The sequence below is a fragment of the Elgaria multicarinata genome, chromosome 5 (genome assembly GCF_023053635.1).
Source record: "Elgaria multicarinata webbii isolate HBS135686 ecotype San Diego chromosome 5, rElgMul1.1.pri, whole genome shotgun sequence".
Lineage (NCBI taxonomy): Eukaryota > Metazoa > Chordata > Lepidosauria > Squamata > Anguidae > Elgaria > Elgaria multicarinata.
The window spans coordinates 54,944,182-54,964,795 of record NC_086175.1 but is presented as its reverse complement, the minus strand read 5'-3'; the positions used below and the strand labels follow the sequence as shown (position 1 = coordinate 54,964,795).

At 41.8% G+C, this 20,614-nt stretch overlaps 1 protein-coding gene across 1 annotated transcript in view; it reads right to left on the bottom strand.

Annotated features, from left to right (window-relative positions):
* Window positions 1–20,614, bottom strand: part of FRMPD4 (FERM and PDZ domain containing 4) — a 246,807-nt gene that overhangs the window by 11,849 nt on the left and 214,344 nt on the right. Inside the window, exons 6-11 of the mRNA XM_063126381.1 lie at window positions 18,934–19,038; window positions 17,018–17,125; window positions 15,480–15,611; window positions 9,541–9,660; window positions 7,299–7,435; window positions 1,582–1,708 (exon numbers count right to left, since the gene is read on the bottom strand). Coding sequence (XP_062982451.1) covers window positions 1,582–1,708; window positions 7,299–7,435; window positions 9,541–9,660; window positions 15,480–15,611; window positions 17,018–17,125; window positions 18,934–19,038 — 729 coding nt within the window. The remainder of the gene's footprint in view (window positions 1–1,581; window positions 1,709–7,298; window positions 7,436–9,540; window positions 9,661–15,479; window positions 15,612–17,017; window positions 17,126–18,933; window positions 19,039–20,614) is intronic.

The following is a 20,614-nucleotide window of genomic DNA, read 5'->3' as shown; positions in this document are numbered from 1 at the left end:
AAAACCAAAATGACTATGAAGGTAAGATGCTGTGGTGAAAATCATTCACTAGATTAATTGGAATTTGATGACACAGCTTGGGAAGACTGGCAAAAAGAGCTTATCAGAGTCCATAGGTATGTTATTTCTTAAGGGAACTTCCCAAAGGCAGTAATTACTTTTAGATCATCCAAGAAAAGTATTATTTGCTTTTGTCAGATGCAGCCCAAACAGAGGCCTTAGCTAGACCTAAGGTTTATCCTGGGATTGTCCCAGGGTTGTCCCTGCCTGCTCTCGGGATCCCCTGTGTGTCATTTACATGAACAGGGATGACCCAGGGACAATCCCAGGATAAACCTTAGGTCTAGCTAAGGCCTGTATCAGCAGCAGTGCTTGAGCACTAGAGCTCCTGTGGTAGAGACAAGATCAACCATTGTTCACTGAAGGGAAATCAAGATGGCCAAATCTGCTGCAGCCATTTCACGTGGTGCTTCTCTCCTCAATGTTTGGCTGAGCACCACCGCCTGTCCCCACCACTGCCCTCAACCTCCTGCCTAGGTAATCACACTCAGCCAGGCAACAGCAGGCAGTAGTAGGGAAGGGCATCAGCATTCAGTCTGGCGCTAAGAGAGAAATGCTGGGCGAAGTGGCTACAACAGCCACCACATCTTCATTTCCCTCCTGTATCCTCTGGGCCCCAAGATTGCACTGCCCTGAGGGATTCTGGGGACACAAAGATGGTGATAATGAAAGCCGCTCACTCAGTGCTTCTCTTCACAGTGCTGAGCTAAGCACCGCTGCCCTAGTAAAAATGTTTTACGAGAACTTCAGCCCCAGCATTTACCCGATCATACCAAGTGCTGAAACTGGGTCTGCTGATGAGAAAAATAAACTTCTTTTATCTTCTAATTTTATATCAATCTTTTGATAAACTGGGTCTTCAATATGATCTGAAAATGTGAGATATGATCCAGCCTAAGTAATGCGTTTTAAGCCCCAATAATTTCAGTGGGAGAAAGCTAAATAGGTGCTTATCTCTCACACTGCGACTAGATTAATGGAACTTAAAAATGCTTACCTCCAACTGAATTGTTTCTTAGTGTATGAAGAAAATTTCAAATACATCCTATTCGATATGAGTTTCAAGAAGCCAGAGCCCCACGTCCATTAATGTCAAAGGCAAATCATTGTATTGGGATACTGCACTCAACAGTATCACAGAAATCAATGGGTTGCATGATGAGAAAGATGTGTGGCTATGGTAGACTCCCAAGATAATGCAATTCAGAAAAGAGAAAGCAATTTTCAAGCAATTTTGTTATGAAATGTAGAAGCAAAATGAATGCAGGACGAAGGAAAAAGTCATGCCTTTGTGGTTAAATAGCAATTCCCATCATTGTCAAGATAAAATAATGGTTTTGCTAAATTAATTATTTTTAATTGTTCTTGAAATACGGCAACACACAGTGTACATTGTATGGTCTGGCAAATCTCTGAAAAATACATTCGCCACTTATTTCTCTAAAAGACTGGCTTTAAATTCTCTCTTTTGGAGACTACTGATTATGAAAATATATTTCTATTAAGATGCAAATGCATTACCTTTTTACCCGGAGGAACTAGGTTTTGATTTGCTTTGACAAGGTGCGAAAGTGCTTTCTTTATGTTCTTTTCTTTCATGCTCTGCAGTACAGCAGATGGAAGAAAAGTCTCCAGTCCCCATTCTTTTCTGCAATATAAGGGCAGACCTTTAATTTCACATTTCTCTGACAATTACCTCTGCAAACTGGTTTCTACAAGGCTGAGCAAGCAGGTACATGGCAAAGCCCATTGGATGCATATACAGGTTGTTTACCAATGGACGCTAATCCATAGAAAAATAGAACAATTTAAATGGTAGAAAAACAAATCTCTCCCATGAAAAGGTCACTTTAAGAAGAAATTTGTTTTTGCCTCTTGCTTGAAATCCACCAAATTATGGTTGTTTCCAGGAATACAACATGAAACCTAATTGCTGAATCACACATGCAGGTGTCAGTATGGGTGGACATTCAAAACAAAAGTAGGGAAGGGGGGGACTGCAAATGGTGCCTCTCTACACAGCTGAGGAAGCTTTGTGATTGCAACCTACCAAAAGAGGACCATGATGATGATGGTGTTAAAAATCAGCTATCCATGTGGGAAGCTTCTCACACAATTGGCTTGCCCTTGCCCAGTTCCATTTCAAATGGCTACCCAACGTAGTTGGCTGCCATGTATCCATCAAGCATAAGGTGTGTAGCATTCAAATGGTTTGGGACTAATATTTTAGTCAGGAACACAGGGCTCTGGCTTAAAGCCCTTGTTTACAAACCTCAGTTGGGCTGCTTCTTTAGATCAATATTGCTATGGGCATCACATGTTATACTCTGTGTAATTCAGCAAAGATTCATTTGAAACAGTGTGTACATTAACACTGATTACATGACAGTATGCTTATTTACAGATACAGCAGTAACCCAACAGGTTCAATTTCCAACATGAGGATTGTAGTTCTGCACAACAGTATGCCCAACTCTCCTTATGTCTGATTCTCTTTAATTTAATTTCCATTTTTACATTTCCATATAATATAGGCAGCTGAATGCATAATATTTTGCACACGCTTATATATTTGTGTCCAAAGGTTTGAAAGAGCAGTAGTGAAACTGACAAGCCCTGAAACCCTTTTTCAAAAGTATCATAGAATCATAGAATAGCAGAGTTGGAAGGGGCCCACAAGGCCATCGAGTCCAACCCCCTGCTCAGTGCAGGAATCCACCTCAAAGCATACCTGACAGATGGCTGTCCAGCTGCCTCTTGAATGCCTCTAGTGTGGGAGAGCCCACATTAGGCAATTGGCAATTGGTTCCACTGTCATACTGTTCTAACAGGAAGTTTTTCCTGATGTAATTAATTATGCTCACTTAATTTAACTGCTCCTGGATTCTACCAATACTGGAAACATTATGTCTAGATTTGGGTAGAACCTGTTAACTAGGATTGATCAATAATGATGGTATAAAGTAAGCAAACATAACATTGCATTAGAAGTCCACACACTGCAATACTAATTTAATTTATGAATGGCTTTAATAAAATTATACTTTTCTCTGGATAACATGCCTGAAGCCATTAGCATTGGTTGCATAATTCTAACAAGAATGCTTTTGCTGTCTTGTGTATTTATAATAAAATAGGATGTGTGTCTGTCTGTTTGTCCGTCCATCCATCAGTCAGTACTATGGCTGCAAGGCTGTGAAACCTAGACACCTGAAACTTGGCATGAATACTATGGGAGACAGTAGAGGTGTGCACATTAGAGAGTTTATTTTTTAAAAAAATGTTTAGGACACATTGATTAATGTCCATGTGTCCATGTGGTTGAAGCTTGCAGTACTTCTTCAGCCACTGGGGGCAGATTTCCCTAACCACCACCACATAGTTTTGCAGTCCACACAGCTTGAAGGCAGGAGAGATTAGTAAAATGTGGTACAGAGTTATAGGCCTGCCCCTCCCTCCTGCTGTGGAGCACCCACCACCACAAGACAATGGTGTGGACAGACCCCACCAACACTTTTAGTCACCAGGAAGAGACTTCCAGGGCATAGCTTTGCAGTTGATACAATTTGAAACCAAGTCACCCACCCCCTCCCTCAGGGGAATAGAGTGGACAAAGGGCTTCCTTAATGGGCTTCAGGGATGTCCCTTGGCAAGGACTGTGCCTAGAGGTGCCAGCAGGTATGGCTTCACTCACATGTGGTGAGGACAACATATCCAGCTCACGGACAGCTGTGTAGGTTTGCTTGAAGGATTCACTGTGTCAAACTATGGGCTATTTAGTAGGTGGTGGGACAGAATTATTATTCCTAAGTGCACCACTCTGGAATCTATTTTAGATATGGAGCAGTATATAAATATTATAAATAAATAAATAAATAAATAAATAAATAAATAAATAAATAAATAAATTGCCTGCTCCCTTCCACCTGCTGCAGAAAAGACCTATTTATTAGGGGTGTGCACGGACCCCTCCCCACTCCGCCCCGCGGGCCAATCCAAAAATTTCAGATCGGCCCGCTCCACTCCGCGCCACTCCGCCCATACTCCGCTCCTCTTCGCCGTGGAGCTCCGGCTCCGAATGGGAGCTCCGCAGTGGAGGGGAGTGGCGTCAGGTAAGGCCGGGAGAGGAGGGCGGGGGGGTTACCGGGCCCTACCGCCGTCGCCGCCTGTGCGGCGATGGCGGCAGAGCCCGATAAGGGACCAAGGGGGAGGGAGGCCTTACCTGCCTCTGTCCGCGGTCCGTCGGCTTCTTCAATTGAGCCCGCGGTTCAACCAGGAAGTGTGGCCTAGACTTCCTGGTTGAATCGCGGGCTCAATTGAAGAAGCTGACGGACCGCGGATGGAGGCAGGTAAGGGAGAGGAGGGCGGGGGGGTGTTACTGGGCCCTGCCGCTGTCGCTGCATGGGCAGCGACGGAGGCAGAGCCCGATAAGGGACCAAGGGGGAGGGGGGCCTTACCTGCCTCCGTCTGCGGTCCGTCGGCTTCTTCAATTGAGCCCGCGGTTCAACCAGGAAGTGCGGCCTAGACTTCCTGGTTGAATCGCGGGCTCAATTGAAGAAGCCGACGGACCGTGGACGGACGCAGGTAAGGGAGAGGAGGGGGGGTTTACTGGGCCCTGCCGCTGTCACCGCATGGGCGACAGTGGCAGGGCCCGGTAAACCCCACTTACCTTTCTGGCAGAGCTTCGGATCGAGGCGAAGGATCTGCCTTCACCTCGATCCTCTTCGCCATGCTCCGCCGGCCCCCCAATCCTCTTCGCCTCCGCCTTAAGGGCAGGCGAAGCACCCCGCTCCGCTTCTAATTCGCCGGTCCGATTAGAAGCGGAGCACATCCCTACTATTTATATAGTAGCAGATAAAGCCTATGTATACCAGTTGCTACAGGAACATGAGTGGGAGGATGCTGTTGCACTCATGTCCTGCTTGTGGGTTCCTGGTTTATTTATTTTATTTTTATTTTATTTATTACATTTTTATACCGCCCAATAGCCGAAGCTCTCTGGGTGGTTCACAAAAATTAAAACCATAATAAAACAACCAACAGGTTAAAAGCACAAATACAAAATACAGTATAAAAAGCACAACCAGGATAAAACCACGCAGCAAAATTGATTTAAGATTAAAATACAGAGTTAGAACAGTAAAATTTAAATTTAAGTTAAAATTAAGTGTTAAAATACTGAGAGAATAAAAAGGTCTTCAGCTGGCGACGAAAGGAGTACAGTGTAGGTACCAGGCGGACCTCTCTGGGGAGCTCATTCCACAACCGGGGTGCCACAGCAGAGAAAGTCCTCCTCCTAGTAGCCACCTACCTCACTTCCTTTGGCAGGAGCTCACGGAGAAGGGCCCCTGTAGATGATCTTAAGGTCCGGGCAGGCACATATGGGAGGAGGCGTTCCTTCAAATAACCTGGCCCTAAACCGTTTAGGGCTTTAAATGTCAATACCAGCACTTTGAATCGGGCCCGGACCTGGACTGGCAGCCAATGAAGTTGTAAAAGGACTGGCATAATGTGATCCCGCCGGCCAGTCCCTGTTAGTAAACAGGCTGCCCTGTTTTGTACCAGCTGAAGCTTCCGGACCGTTTTCAAAGGCAGCCCCACGTATAACGCATTGCAGTAATCCAAATGAGAGGTTATCAGAGCATGGATAACTGTAGCTAGGCTATCTCTGTCCAGATAAGGGTGCAGTTGGTATTTCAGCCTAAGCTGATAAAAGGTGGTCTTTGCCACTGAGTTCACCTGTGCCTCAAGTGGCAGTTCTGGATTCAAGAGCACCCCCAAACTATGGACTCGATCCTTTAGGGAGAGTGCAACTCCGTCCAGGACAGGGTAAACATCACCTCGCCGGACAGATGAACCACCCGCTAACAGTACCTCTGTCTTGTCTGGATTGAGTCTCAGTTTGTTAGCCCTCATCCAGTCCTGGTTGATAGCAGGTTGGCTGCTGCATGAATAAAGTGCTGGATTAGATGGACTCTTTGCCTGATCCAGAATGGCTCTTCTGATGTTCTTATTAGATCAGACCACTGAGTATTTTTCAAGAGGAATATTGAAAGATTGCATGGGGTGGGGATAGACATACATGCACTAGAGAGAGATACTTCTCTTTTTAAGGATTAAGGATTCGTTTGATGGGAACAGCTGCCCAATGGGAATCCTTGTAAAGCTCCTCTTTGTGCATGATATAAAGGAATGCCTTCGTCCCATATCAACATGCTTATTCATTAACTATACTGTTAGCTTCACCCTACCCGGTGCCTGTTTACACTTCCCTGTGCCTGTTTGCATTCTCTTCCCCTCCTTATTGCTTTACTATGATTTTATTAGATTGTAAGCCTATGCGGCAGGGTCTTGCTATTTACTGTGTGGTCTGTGCAGCACCATGTACATCGATGGTGCTATATAAATAAATAATAATAATAATAATTAAGATAATCAGAGGAGGTCCTTCTGCATATTATTTCTATAAGAGAAGTACATTTATCAGCTACAAAAGGGAGCGCCTTTTCTGTGGTGGCATCCTGACTTCTGATTACCCTCTGTGGGAACGTCACCTGATGTCAATGTTGCACTCTCTTTAGTGCCAGGTCAAGACCTTTTTATTCACCCAGGCGTTTTTAATTTCAGTGTGAATTTTTAGCTGGTTGAAATAGCTTTGATGCCTCTTAATTTTATTGTTGTGATGTTTAGTTCTTATGTTGATTTTATTGCATTGAATGGTTGATTTGTACATTGAACTGGAATCCTCTTTGGGGTGTGGTGTATAAGTGTAAAAATGCAATAGATATTTGCTACAATAACGTGAATGCAATCATTAACAAAGAACAGATTCCTTTAACTCAACATTTGTTTTTGGTTTTGCTGATCTATTGTTTGATTTTTGAGTGTCCTTGTGAGTAGAGTAGAGGGCTGTGGTGTTGTTTTAACAGCAAAGGAAAATTAAACAGTAAATAGGAAGTGATGTTGGCAGAGCAGTTCTAGTGATAAGATACTACTGCCTTAAGTTGATTTAGCAACCATCCCCAAGTACATAAACACATGACTTCACTTTAACTACTCAAACTCTCTCATTAAAGTTAAGGTTCTTAGGAGGTTTTCTTGAATAAGCTATTAAGGACATCATATTTGTTTATCATTCACAGCCCAGTCCATTTCAGACATAATTTTGGCTTGCGTATCAGGAGACTTATACAATTCCAACCACCTCATATATTATGAAATTTGCATTCTATACTTACTCAATGTATTTGAGAGAAATTTTCTGAGTATGTTTCGTGGTCACCGTTGCAATATACATTTGTAACGCAGCCAGTCTCAGCGCAATATCATATTTGAGCTCAGGTCCAAACCTCTCCTGAACCACATCATTACAGCTCTGTCAAAGAACCAGCAGAGGGAGTATCAAGCTCAAACATCTCTGATTTTAAACATAAACACCGCATTATGACTAATTCTTTTCTAAGAGGTAAGCTTATAATTAACAAGGATTGTGGCAGTCAGATGAGCCGTCCACAAGTCCATGCAGATCACGAAGTGAGAAATACCTATAAAGCTTGTTACGATGGAGTCATCAAAATATCACGTTGTCTTTCCATGTACCAAGTGTTTTAGCATGATGGATGCTCAGGCATGATGGATTAAAATCCACTCTTAGTCCAAGAGTAGAGGATAGGAATCTAAATTTCTGTGTCACCCTTTGTCTACTGAGAATGGTGTTTCTTAGCCAATGTCTCCCTTGGGTTTAGCCGGTTAATAAGCTAGGGTTTACTTCCGAAATGAGATGGCTTGGGAATTTGTGCAACCTCTTTCAGTCTTCCTCAGGTCCACACTTAAGGGAGGAGTTGCTCACAGAAGGGATGAGGCAAGAAGAAGAAAAAGAAGGAACAAAGCAGGCAGGTTCAGGATTGTGGCATCCAGGATAAGCATAGGTAAAGAACCACGGACCTGAACTGAGAAAGAGCATATTCACAGCTTTTCCCCTCTTCCTGTTGTTGCAGGTGTTGTGAACAGAGTAAGGAGAAGAGCAGCTTTGTTAAAAAGCATGAAAATGATGCTATAAAGCACCCAACTGTTATATACAACAATTTCAAATGATCACTTCATTATACAACTGGCAAAATTCAGTTGTGCAAATATAAAAAATACACAGGGAGGGGCACCTGACAGTATGTCTTTGGGGGAAATGCAGCAACCTGGATAACCAAACAGTAGGAAGCAGTCTTATTTATTACTGTTCTTATTACTGATAAAAGCAGCCTTTCGGAATGAAAGGAGGAAATGACCAAAATGTCAGCATAGGAGGTTTTTTTCCTTGTTAAAATAACTGACTGTGTTTGGCCTTGATTGGGTATGATTTTCACAGTATAAGGGAGAAAGAAATCATTATTGGATAACTTCTGATGAAGATCCATGAAATGGGAACACTATCAGATCCCGTACCTGTGTATTCTTAGATTTGTGTTTTCCTAGAATATATCTCCCTCTGTGCAGTTCATTAGCCCAGTCCTGGTTTAACTGTATCCCCCTGAACCCCCACTTTTTTCTTTTCCCCCCTTTTGTATATGGGCTTAATACCATGCACAATTTAATTTACCTGTTGAATAATAAATTGCTCATTTGAAATAGTTATATATAACAGTTGGGTGCAATGGTATTCCCCGTAGTATCCTATGGCTGCGAGAGCTGGACCATAAGGAAAGCTGAGCGAAGGAAGATAGATGCTTTTGAACTGAGGTGTTGGAGGAAAATTCTGAGAGTGCCTTGGACTGCAAGAAGATCAAACCAGTCCATACTCCAGGAAATAAAGCCAGACTGCTCACTTGAGGGAATGGTATTAAAGGCAAAACTGAAGTACTTTGGCCACATAATGAGAAGACAGGATACCCTGGAGAAGAGGCTGATGCTAGGGAAAGTGGAAGGCAAAAGGAAGAGGGGCCAACCAAGGGCAAGATGGATGGATGATATTCTGGAGGTGACAGACTTGACCTTGGGGGAGCTAGCGGTGGCAACGGCCGACAGAAAGCTCTGGCTTGGGCTGGTCCATGAAGTCACGAAGAGTCAGAAACGACTGAATGAATAAACAACAAAAACTGGGAGATCCAAGTTCAAATACATTAAGCCTGTTGACTGACCTTGGCCACACATTTTGCCACAACTCCTTGGTTGTTAGGAGGAGGAGACTGGGGAGGTGGCACATGTGCCACTCTGAGTTCTTTGTAGGAAGGATGGAGTTTTAAAAACATGTAATAAATCAAAATAAATAAACAGACATCAAGGAAATAAGTAATATCAGCTGTGTCTGTATTTCGAGTCTACCATCAGTGATCATGTAAACAAATGTGTTATTTTTACTATCATTCCCATCACAAACAAAATGTTTGAAAGGTAGCCTCATGTCAACTGTGGGGATACTTAAGAAAAAAAAGTGCTCACTTAAAGGAGCCTGCTCAAATTGCCTCCATCTTAAACTCTGGAACTCACCTGTACATACAGATATTCAAAGGCAACTGCATCTCTTCGTAAAAGGTCAATGGGATCCTTTGGGACAAAACTGATTCTGAAGAGGCATCTCATCTTATGGGAGCTTGGCCTCTGGGTCACCTAGAGCAACAGAAAACTTATGTCAGGCCACAGAATTCCTGATAGTGCATCCTTTCTAATATAGCACACAAGGCTTGAGCTAATTGCAGGGGAATTCTAATGAAGGGATTAGCTACAGAATACAAAAGGGGAAACTGGCCATGCAGATTCCTTCCTTCTTCACTTCAATATTTTATTAGCCCCCAGCAGAGCTGTTGGCCTTTCAGTCAGAGGGTGTTTGTGTAATGATCAGCCAACTCTAAGAGAAAGGGGTCTTTATGGAGGGTTCCTAAGTAAATGAATTAAGGGTACTTTGATCTCAGAAAGAGAGGCATCTCAAATTATTATTGCCTCAGTACCCTTCTCAGTATATGCTTCTATGGCCCTGTTCAGAAGACACCTTAAACCATGGCTTTAACCACGGTGGATAAGGCAAAAAACAACAACACTCACCGTGGTTAAAGCCATGGTTTAAGGTATCTTCTGAACAGGGCCTATGACTTCCTGTGCTTTTGAACATACTGACATTCTCCCTAGTTGTTAAACACCCAGATGTCTTATTCAGTGTTTTTAAGAGAGAGGAGCCTGTCTAAGATGCAATTTGAAAAGCCAGATCCCTGGCTCTCCACCTCCCACCCTGTCCCACCCCCTCCCACTGCCATCTTGAGCAAGAGGGCTCAACATCGGATTAACTTGACTCTGCTACCAACTTGTACATTTTGAGTGTGGAATCTGAGTCCACCAAAACCCAAAGCTGCTCATAATTGCCCTTTTCACCTTTGCTTGAGTGCCAAACTAGAAGTGGCATCATTTGTGCCCTTAGCCCTCACCCAGCTGTTTTTTTTAAAAAACCAAGCAAAGGATGCAGATCAGGAGCCAGGTCAGGAAGATGGCACTGGGGTGGGGGTGGGGGACTTGAACACTTTGCTCTTGCTGCAGTCCCATTCAGAACCTCCCCTCCTGCGGCTGTTGCTATTTACAATGACATCCCCCCCCCATTGTGAATAGCTGAGGGGAAAAAGATTCCGATTGGCTATGGTTCCAGTCCAGCTTGTGAATAATAGTCATATCTTGTTTGGCCCTGAGACAGCAAAAGGAGCATGTCAAGACCACCCAGAGGCACTGCAGAGCAAAGTTTCAAGCCACAGATCTGCTCTTTTAAGATCCTTTCAGCTCACAGCCACCCTTAGAAAATCCTGAGGGCTCAGTTGAACCCTGGCCTAATCAACACCTGCCATTTATCCAAGGATTGTATCAAGGTCATCCCTACCAGGCCACATGTTGCATAGCTAGTCCCGTGGTGATCCAGGGATGATCACTCTGTTGTCCCGGGATATCACTGACTGCTTTCCCCCTGGGTTTCCCCCCCCTCTTGGGACAATCCCGAGGTCTGCAGGCGATGTGCCCCCCCCTTCCGGAAGTTGTTGCTGTTCTTCACGAGTAGTGGGGATCAGCAAACAGGGGCAAGCCCATGGGTATCGGGGGTGAGGGGGAGAGCATTTTTGCCACATTTTGGAGGAGTCTCGGCATCTCCCAGCGCCCTGTGTTTGTTTTCTGTTTTTTTTTAAATCACAGCTTTGCGCAGGATCAAAACTCTGCACTCGCGCAAGCATCAGGAGTAGTAAAAACAAAACAAAAAAACAAAAACCCTTCAACCAGAATGGCTCTCCTTTAATTCCAGGAGAACTCGCTGACATGAGGCCCCTGAAGGACGATCTCAGAAGCTGCAAACCCTGCAATCATCCCTCCCCACTCCCCAAAGGGCCGCAGGTGTAGATTAGGCTCCTGACTCCCATTAAAGCACTATCTATGTTCAACTGGGTTTTCTGTTTTCACTGAAACATTTGTACCCAAACTTTCAGTAACATCAACAAACTGGCTAATGTGAAACATTAAAATGCATGATAAAACAACAACAAAATGGCTAAACACCAACAGAGCACAATAAAATAGACTAATTCTCATGACCCTTATCTGGTGATGGCTTCTTTGGGGCTTCCAACCCATCCCCCCAGTGGCTTACCCAGAATCTTCAAGGAGCTGATCCAGACTTATATGGGACACATGCCACTTCCCATTAAAGTGTGGGAATATGGGACACATACCACTTCCCATACTTTAGAAGCCGTATATTCAGCAGCTAGAACTTTATTAGGAAATAATCTCAAACAGAAAATACAGAAAAGGAAAAGCTATGTATTACATAACAGAAAATCTTAGATTCCTTTACTGTAGTGTAAAGAGTATTCTGTATTCCTGTACACAAGTGTAGGGTTATAATTAATAGCTAGTAATTTCACTTTACAAAATAGTCTGTCTCAGCTCATTTCCCCATCTAGGAAACTGTAAAATGTGGTACCTTTTTCATCAAGGTATGTTTGTGGAATGTGACTTTGTAATGACAGAATGAGAAAAACATGCTTGTAAATGTCAATACTGGGTAGCAGTTTGAAGAAAAACCCAGTGATTCAGTCAATTCAATCAGTTTTTGGCTAAGCTTTGCTATCTCCAATCAAGAGATTACATTAAGAGCAAGAGTCAGTTAGGAAAGGTACAGTAATCTACCCGTCCAAATAATTAAAGAATCTTTCAATTTGCCAGTAGGCACCCAATAAAGGAAGAAGAAAGCCACACAGCTGGAAGGACATCTTATAAGGCATCACATGGATAATGTAAAAAGCAGGAAGAGAGAGAGAAATAGCCTTCTCCCATACAATCCGCCCCACACACTCAGGTCCTCTGGGAAGAATTTCCTTCAGCCAGCCAAGATTAGGCTGACAGGTATTATTCAGAGGACCTTCTCTTCTGCTGCTCTCAGACTGTGGAATGGCCTGCCGGAGGAGATTCGTCAACTTAACAGTCTTTTAGCATTTAAGAAAGCTATAAAGACTGATCTCTTCTGGCAGGCCTATCCAGTGGAATTTTAGTATGCTTTTAGGATGTTTTTTTAGGAAGTTTTAACAATGTATACTATGTTTTTAATCAGTATTTTATGTATTTTATACTTACTGTTGTTCCCCACCTCAATCAAAACGGAGAGATGGGTAAGAAATAATAATACCCTATTTCTTCGATTCTAAGATACACTTTCCCCCCCATATAAACATCTCTAAAAATGGGATGCGTCTTAGAATCGTGGGTGTGTCTTAGGTTTGTTTTTTCCTGTTGGTGGTACTGAAATTAGTGTGCATCTTACAATCGATGGCGTCTTACAATCGGAGAAATACGGTAATAATAATAATAATAATAATAATAATAATAATAATAATAATAATGTTCACCTAACTAAATATCATTACTGCTGAAATTTATGTAGCGTGTATCAAAATATTAGGAGCGTATGTAACTATAGATTAATGCTTGCAACCCAGTTTCCTACCTATACTTTTAACAGTAGTGATGCTGCCATGTTGCCACTGTGCACCATAGGCTTTCCTTGATCCTGTCATTCACTCTGTCTCCTGTCAGTTGTGGAGCAACATTAAGATCTCACTTGCTTCAGATTCTGGGAGACGTGAGAAAGTGATGCAGCAAAGAGGAGGGACTACTGTATATCAAAAGAGCCTACAGAAGCCAACTGTCATGCTATGCTGGTACCAATAGGCTGTCTGGGTAGCAAAGAGGTGATCCAAGAACCAAAGCTTGTGCATAAATCTCTCCTACTGAAACTAATGGAACCTAAAGATGCTTATCCTTGAATTAATTGTTCCCAACTTTGTTTGCTTTGATTGACAGAAAATTGGCAGCATTGCCACTGAATTTAATCAAACAACAGTCTTGCTTTCTCTAGTCAATATTCATTATACAATTTCCTAAGTCATAATAATGTTCTCTACCTTCCTCTGACAAGCTATTTTCTAATCACCAACATGTAAGCATTCACAAAAAGAGAAAAGCACTAACAAGCTATTGGTGAGCTGTTAAAAAGGTATTCCTTTCCAAAACAAATAACAAAGAAAATAACAATTGATTCCAGTGACAGCAGAATTAGGCTAGAACCAAGTGCTTCTAAGAATCCCACAATGCCACTTCTAGAATAACCTTAATCTCCCTTAATCATGTAATAAATGAAGTTATCTAATAGTGTTTTCTGCATCACCATTTATCACAGTAGAAGTGGATGGATTGTGGCATTACTGAAACGATCAGGCCACTGTTTTTGTTTGAACAGGTTCAAGGGAACCTATTCAATACTATTGGGAACACAAAAAACAAGGAAGATAGGAGGCAGATCACCGAACACCTGCAATAGTGTAATTTTCTAAGCTTTTACCAGAACAACACATTAACGGAGATGCATGTTATATAGGAGATGCATGAAAAGCACTCACAACGTACCTCTCCTCCCAATAATACATAGTGAAAGAAAATCTTCCATCTTCAGTCTTTTCTAGTAATCAGGGTTTCCTAAACAAGGGCATCAAAATATATTCCTAATACTGAAACTAGGATTTATCAGAGTGATATAACTATGTAGGTGACAAATTTCATCTTTCCAGGTAGCCTGCATATACCTTAACTTTGGTTGGGGGGACGGACATTTCTTGCCCCCATTGCTAGGTGGAGATTTACAAATTTCTCCCTTTCACATTTTCCAAGTAATCAGTGTATCTTGTGATATATGTGTACCAATCTGCAGCTTTCCAGATAATCAGGCACTGCCCCCATCCATTTTGTGGTATACCTCCTGCCCCCAGTGTTGTGTGAGAGATATGCATATGCCAAATTCCAGCTTTTTAGATAGCTTGGAAGTAATTTTCTCATTTGGCGATGCATTTTGATGATGTTATTTTGGGAACAATGTAACCAAAATGTCTCATTTTCAATTTTTTTAAAATAGTAATTGGGATGCCTGACATGTCAACATTGGACATTTCATTTGGGTAATCTAAGACAGTGGGTGGTGGAGGTGCAAAGTGGAGCCAAGCCCATTAAAAAATGTCACCTGCCTCCTGGGAAACCTCATGATGGTGAGGGGAATGAGTGGCTTCTGGAGGAGGCATGGCACTTTGGAACGGGCTGAGTTGGCATTTGGCTCCGCTTCGTGTCTGTGTCCTGCCAGAGGTGGGCATTGTCAGTGATGAGCTCTTCCAAGCCCATGGGCCCTGGGCAGCTGACCTACTATGCCAACCTGCTGGTGGTGACCTGCTATGATTAGGGTTTCGTCATATCTTCTGCTCTGCCATAGCATGTCACTGATGGCTGTTTGTTAATTTCCCCTTCTATTCAAGTTAATGGGAGGGACGTTTCCTGCACCAGGACCAGTTGTGTCATTGACAGAGCCGTGTTTTGGATTAAAAGCAAATAGGATATAGCATATATTTGCTCCTCCTCTGTGCTACCCCTGTCTTGCCACCCCACTATAGCTGATATGCTGGCATATCTTCACTGGTGGAAAGACTTGACTAGTGAAGTGTTCTGCCAGTGTATTTGAGGGGTTCTGCTGGCATAACTGTCATATTGACAACGTATTTGGCCTTTGGCTGGCCTAGCAGGGCTTCTGCAAAATCCTACAGTCCCCCGTGCTTGGGATCTCTTCAGTATAGAATTGCACTTAGTCTATTTTTAAAATTCAATTTCTGCTCACTGGAACTTCTTTAACAAGTCCAACTGATGACATTCCAACTAAGCATATTCATACACTTGATTCTCCTTTTGAAAGGACTTCGCAAAAAGTGCTCTAGAAACACATTGGTAACCACACTGTATTCCTGAAAACCTTTTAAAGATATTCAACCAAGCTGATTATTTTAATTTCAGGACTGGCTCTAAGAATCCACACTTATTGGAAGGTAAAACACAGTTCCCTGTTCTGTATATAGTTGCATTATTACACAAACCTGAGTTAGAGTCTCCTGTTCATGGAGCAACAGAAGTTTTGTTCCAGACCCATCAGTCTTCTGCTCCAGCATCAGGGAAAAGTGTTCGATACACTTAATTGACAGTTTTTCTTGAAGTGTTAAGATGACATCCTTTAAAACCGAAGATTAAAATACAGAAGAGGTAAAAGTCCAGAGGGCAGACCTATTATTTTGCAACCTAAATTGTCAGTCTAATGCCAGGTAGCAGTAACATGCTACATGTGAACTGTCAAGTTTTCATAGGATAGCCATAGGTTTAATTCTTTTCCTCCCAACCACAGCATGCATGTTCTCCCTTGTTATTTCCTATTCTTGGAACCCACTTTCAGATAACCCAGCTTGTCACTGGCAGGGCAATCCTCTATATGCCTATTCTTAAGTCTCATTGAGTTCAACTTACTCTCAAGTCGGTATGCAATTGCAGCCTAAGGCTATACTCCTAGGCACATTTACTGTGGATTAAGCCTCACAGAACTCAGTGGGGCTTACTTCTGAGTAAACAGACATAGGATTGTGCTTCATGCCACCTTGAAAACAATGGGATTTAAGTTAGTTCCATCTAACTTCTTCCATGGTTTCAATGGGACATGTAGCTCAAATCCTATGCAGGTTCTGGCTCCTTGCAGTCCACACTAATAGTCAGGCTCCTAATAGTACTGCAGATTCATGGAGGCCAAGCATGATCACAATGGGGCTTCCTTTTGCATTTAGTGTCAAAGAGGGTGCAGCCGTTCAGCTCTGCCCCTCATACTTTGCGCAGGATACCACAGTACTGAGATATAGACTTTTTTTTTTAGATAAAGTGCAAGAGTGGCACATTACACAATGATAGATCTTCAGTTTGCCAATCATCTGTATTCACAAAATGCAGTGTGGAATGCACTACCACTTTGGGCAATTCTGTATAGTAGTAGATAATGTTAGAAAATGATGTCTGGATACATCTGAACAGCCATTCTGTCTCTGCTATCTTCTCACATTTTACAATTTCACCTTGTTTTTTTGCCTGTAATTTAGTTTACTGAACTGAAGGAAGCAATGAACCAGTAAGAAATATTCACCATTGGCATAACCCTAACATACATATTGCTCATATTATTTCAAGTTATTCAATTAACAATCAATACCTTAAGTTCAGCTTTGTATTCTGCTGGCAAACCATGCTGAATTTTGGCAGCATAGCAGAACTTCTTAGCAAGGTCCATCTAATTTTAATTAAGCTGCAGTCATTAAAAAGATTACCCCTATTTTTGAATCATCGATACCACATTACATTTTAGAAGCATAAAAACAGTTCAAATCTTATTAGGTCCTCAATTCACACTCCACAAAATTGGCCATGCAGGAACTTTGCAGTACAGGTTGGGGCTCTGTACATGAGAGTTTTATTATGAACACTTTAAATGGCCTTTCCAATAATTTTATTATTGTTATTATGGAGTCCTAAAGTGGTTTTGATTTTTTTTTAACAGTATTAAGTAAGACTATATGTTAACGTCTCTAAACGATAAGCCTACCTTTATTGAAGTACTGCAATCGAAGCGAAAAGATTTGGTTTGCCCATTTTCCAGATACACTTTCAGAACATTTGGCATGAAAAGAAGTGAATTATCTTTCACTGTTTCCTGTTAAAGAGTAATCACTGTGATTAGAGTTCTCATATCACAACTCTTAAACATTAGCCTAAATCTCTGATTCATTGGAAAGAGCTACGTGGAATAGCAAAAGCCTACGAACATCTGAAATCAAGTATACTAGCTCCCACAAAGCAAAATCATTGTATTTTAATCCCAGTACTGAGCTGTTTTCTAGTGGTCTTTCCATGAAGAGATGCCATTTAAACTGTCCTTCAGCCTCTGATATTAAAATCCTAAAACTGATTTCTCATGAGGCTACAAAGAGCTACTGAAAGAGCTAGTCTCAGATTTGATACAGCTTATGTTACTAGCAGCTGGGTTTCCTGCACCAACAGTATCTTCTATGCAATGTGACCCTGTAAGAATCATTTTTGTATTAATAGAAACAATGGGTTTGTGTAGTACAAGTGACAAAGGCAGGAGCCATACCAAGGAGGATATAGTGGTATGAAAGAGGTATATGGTATGTGTCAGTGGGCCCCAACAGTTGTCAGTGCACTTCAATACTGCTATAAAGCAATAGTGTGGCTCCCGCCTGAGTTGCATGGAATCCATTTGCAATGATCTTGCTTTGTGTGCATTCCTGGTTTGCCTCTGCCAATAGACAAAATGCTGAGCTGAATGGATCACTGTAGTGATCCAGAATGGCAATCATTATGGCCCACTTCTTTTAGAAAATTATAAATACATGTGAACAACTAAAAGTTTATGGAATGAACAAGGAAGGATTAATTAGTGTTTATCCAGAGCAGAATTTGGAAGCGGAAGTCCAAAGAAATCAAATCCAAACTCAAGCAACACTGAGCTCTTTTAAAGCTAAAGCATTTATAGCTCCTGTATTAGAAGATGATTCCTATGAAATATTCATACTGAGTTGCTGTTTACTTTACCAAGAATCAAAGATTTCATTGTGCCCTTGGTTTCGTAACAGATTTCTTTAAATTATTAAGACATCTCAGGGAACAAAAACCTTACTGATGTACATTCTGCACCACCTTCTTACATAAGGGAGGCCACCTTGCGGCCTGTGGGTACGCACAGCTCTCCTGTCCCCCAAGAGGCTCTTTTGAACAGCCAACAAACATGGTTTAGGGCTAATCCAGCCACTCAGTTGATTACATGACATGGTAGAGTCCTCTCACATCTCAGATTTGCTTCTTCAAAAATATTCTTGTCAGATTCAAGGTCCCTGTGAAAAATGTATACACCAGAGGGAAGACTTTTAAAAATCTGACACCATATGAAGAATTTTCTTGGAGGCTCACTCTCTGATACGTAACATTTTCACATGGGGTGTAATTTTAACACAGGAATACTTTCAAACAAGCATTAAATCCATGATGGTACAGATGAGTGAGAGGGCTATGCCATGCTGTATACTGTAGGTTTGAATCAGTCCTTAGAATTCTGGATATCTCAGCTTTTTCTCTTTTTTAATGAATACATTGTTCACATATAACTGAGGCTTAATCTACACCAAGTGGGATATTGCACTATGAAAGTGGTATATAAAAGGCAGGAGTCACACTACTGCTTTATAGCAGTATTGAAGTACACTGACAACTGTTGGAGCCCATTGATACACACCATATAACACTTTCATACCTCTATATTCTGCTTGGTGTGGCTCCTGCCTTTTATATACCACTTTCATAGTGCAATATCCTGCTTGATGTAGATTAGGCCTAAGTAATACAATCATATCATTTTATCCATTTAAAGCTTTACAGAGCAACTTTGAAAGAATTCCATTTTTTCCACTGGTAAATATTAAAAAATAAAATTCTTGGACTCACTGAAACCTGGCCGTTAATAATGACCTCTTCTGAGAATCGCACTTTGACAGGATTGGACTTCAATCTGGCCTTTTTTGCAGCACTGATAAATGCTGATTTAGGAGACTAGGAAGAAGAAAGGGGGAAACAGGTCACATGACTGACATTTAACTTTCAACTTCTATTATCGTTAATCATCAATAATCATTCATTCTCATCTGCCACAAACCTTACTGCTCTGTAGAATATGCTATTAACAGAAGAAGGAAAATACCAAGCAAACCACAGTTTTCTCCTAGGGGCATGGAATATAAAAACAGCTGGTCAGATACAGCAGGGTTAGACTGACATTTGTGCTGTTGCCAGACTGAAGCAAGGCCAAGTGCTGTGGGTGTCCTTGCAGCACTCTTTAAATCAGGGGTGTTGAACCACTATCAGCCAGAGGGTCAAATTCAATTTTGGAGAAACTCTCTCGGGGACCTCATGTCAATGGTGGGCATGGCCAAAGGCAAAATGGGATGGATCAACGGAAAAGAGGCCAAAATACCTAAAAATACTAGCATATTTTAGCTGAAAGCTCTTAGTGCCAGTAACTAAAGCCTTAGGAGAGGCATTTTAAACAGGGGAGGTCATGATGATTCTTGGCACATCAGGGGTAACAAGAGTGCCCCACACCACCAAACCACACAAAAGCTGGGAACCCACCAGACAACTGACAGACAGGGAAAGGGCCATGGCCATCAGGGGAATCCTGGAAGGCCTGATGGAGACCCAAGGGAGGCTGGATTTGGTCCATGGGCCTGAAGCTTTGACAAAGATGTTTTTCCACGAATGACTCTTGATCAGGGCCACTGTATCAGGGAATTCTCGAGTCAAATGGCAGAATGGGAACCCCCGGCTGTACATAGTGTTGCAATATAGATCCCCTGATGTTGCCATAGAAAATGATTAAATAATAACTAACAGCTTTTAATTATATATTTACTTCTGATCCATTTAAAATGTGAGAACTGGCAATTTCCTTTCTTTTCCTTTACTATATACAGTCTCTACAATTAGGAAGTTTACAAGTCTCCATGGTCCTAGCGTTAAGTTCCTATTTTGGGAAACAGGAACAAAATTCCTGCCAATTTATTCTTGCAAATTCAAACAGTCCCCTGTAACAAAATATACAAAACCCTGAATTTTCAGTGTGTAACCTAACATGGGCCATATAAGCCATCTCCTCTCTGAGTAATTAATGACTTTGGTTGGTGGGACTTTGGCAACATAGCCTAGTTTCTATTAGACACAATAGCCTGTAAAATTGCATGTAAAATAATTTTCATCAGTGTAAGTTGGGGAAAATGGGGCCACTGTAGTAACTGGGCACTGAAAAATAAAGACTTATCACATGGAAATGGAAATACACAAGCAACTGGTTCACTTTCTTTCATGGAATATTTTTAAATACTGGTCTGACAATTCCTGTTTCTATAGTATGCCTCATCTCCAATTTTGTTGCAGTCTTGCATTTTAGGATAAAATGAGGTATCCAATCTCCTTCTGATAACAATTTCACAGGGAGGAGGAAAATCAATGTGTTACACAAGTGAGAGAGAGAGACGTTTTTATCTTGAATACAAAATTATAGTCCAAACTAGTGATGCTGTCAAATCTTGTGATTAGTCAGCTCATTAGTCAAAAATCATGCATTTGTAAT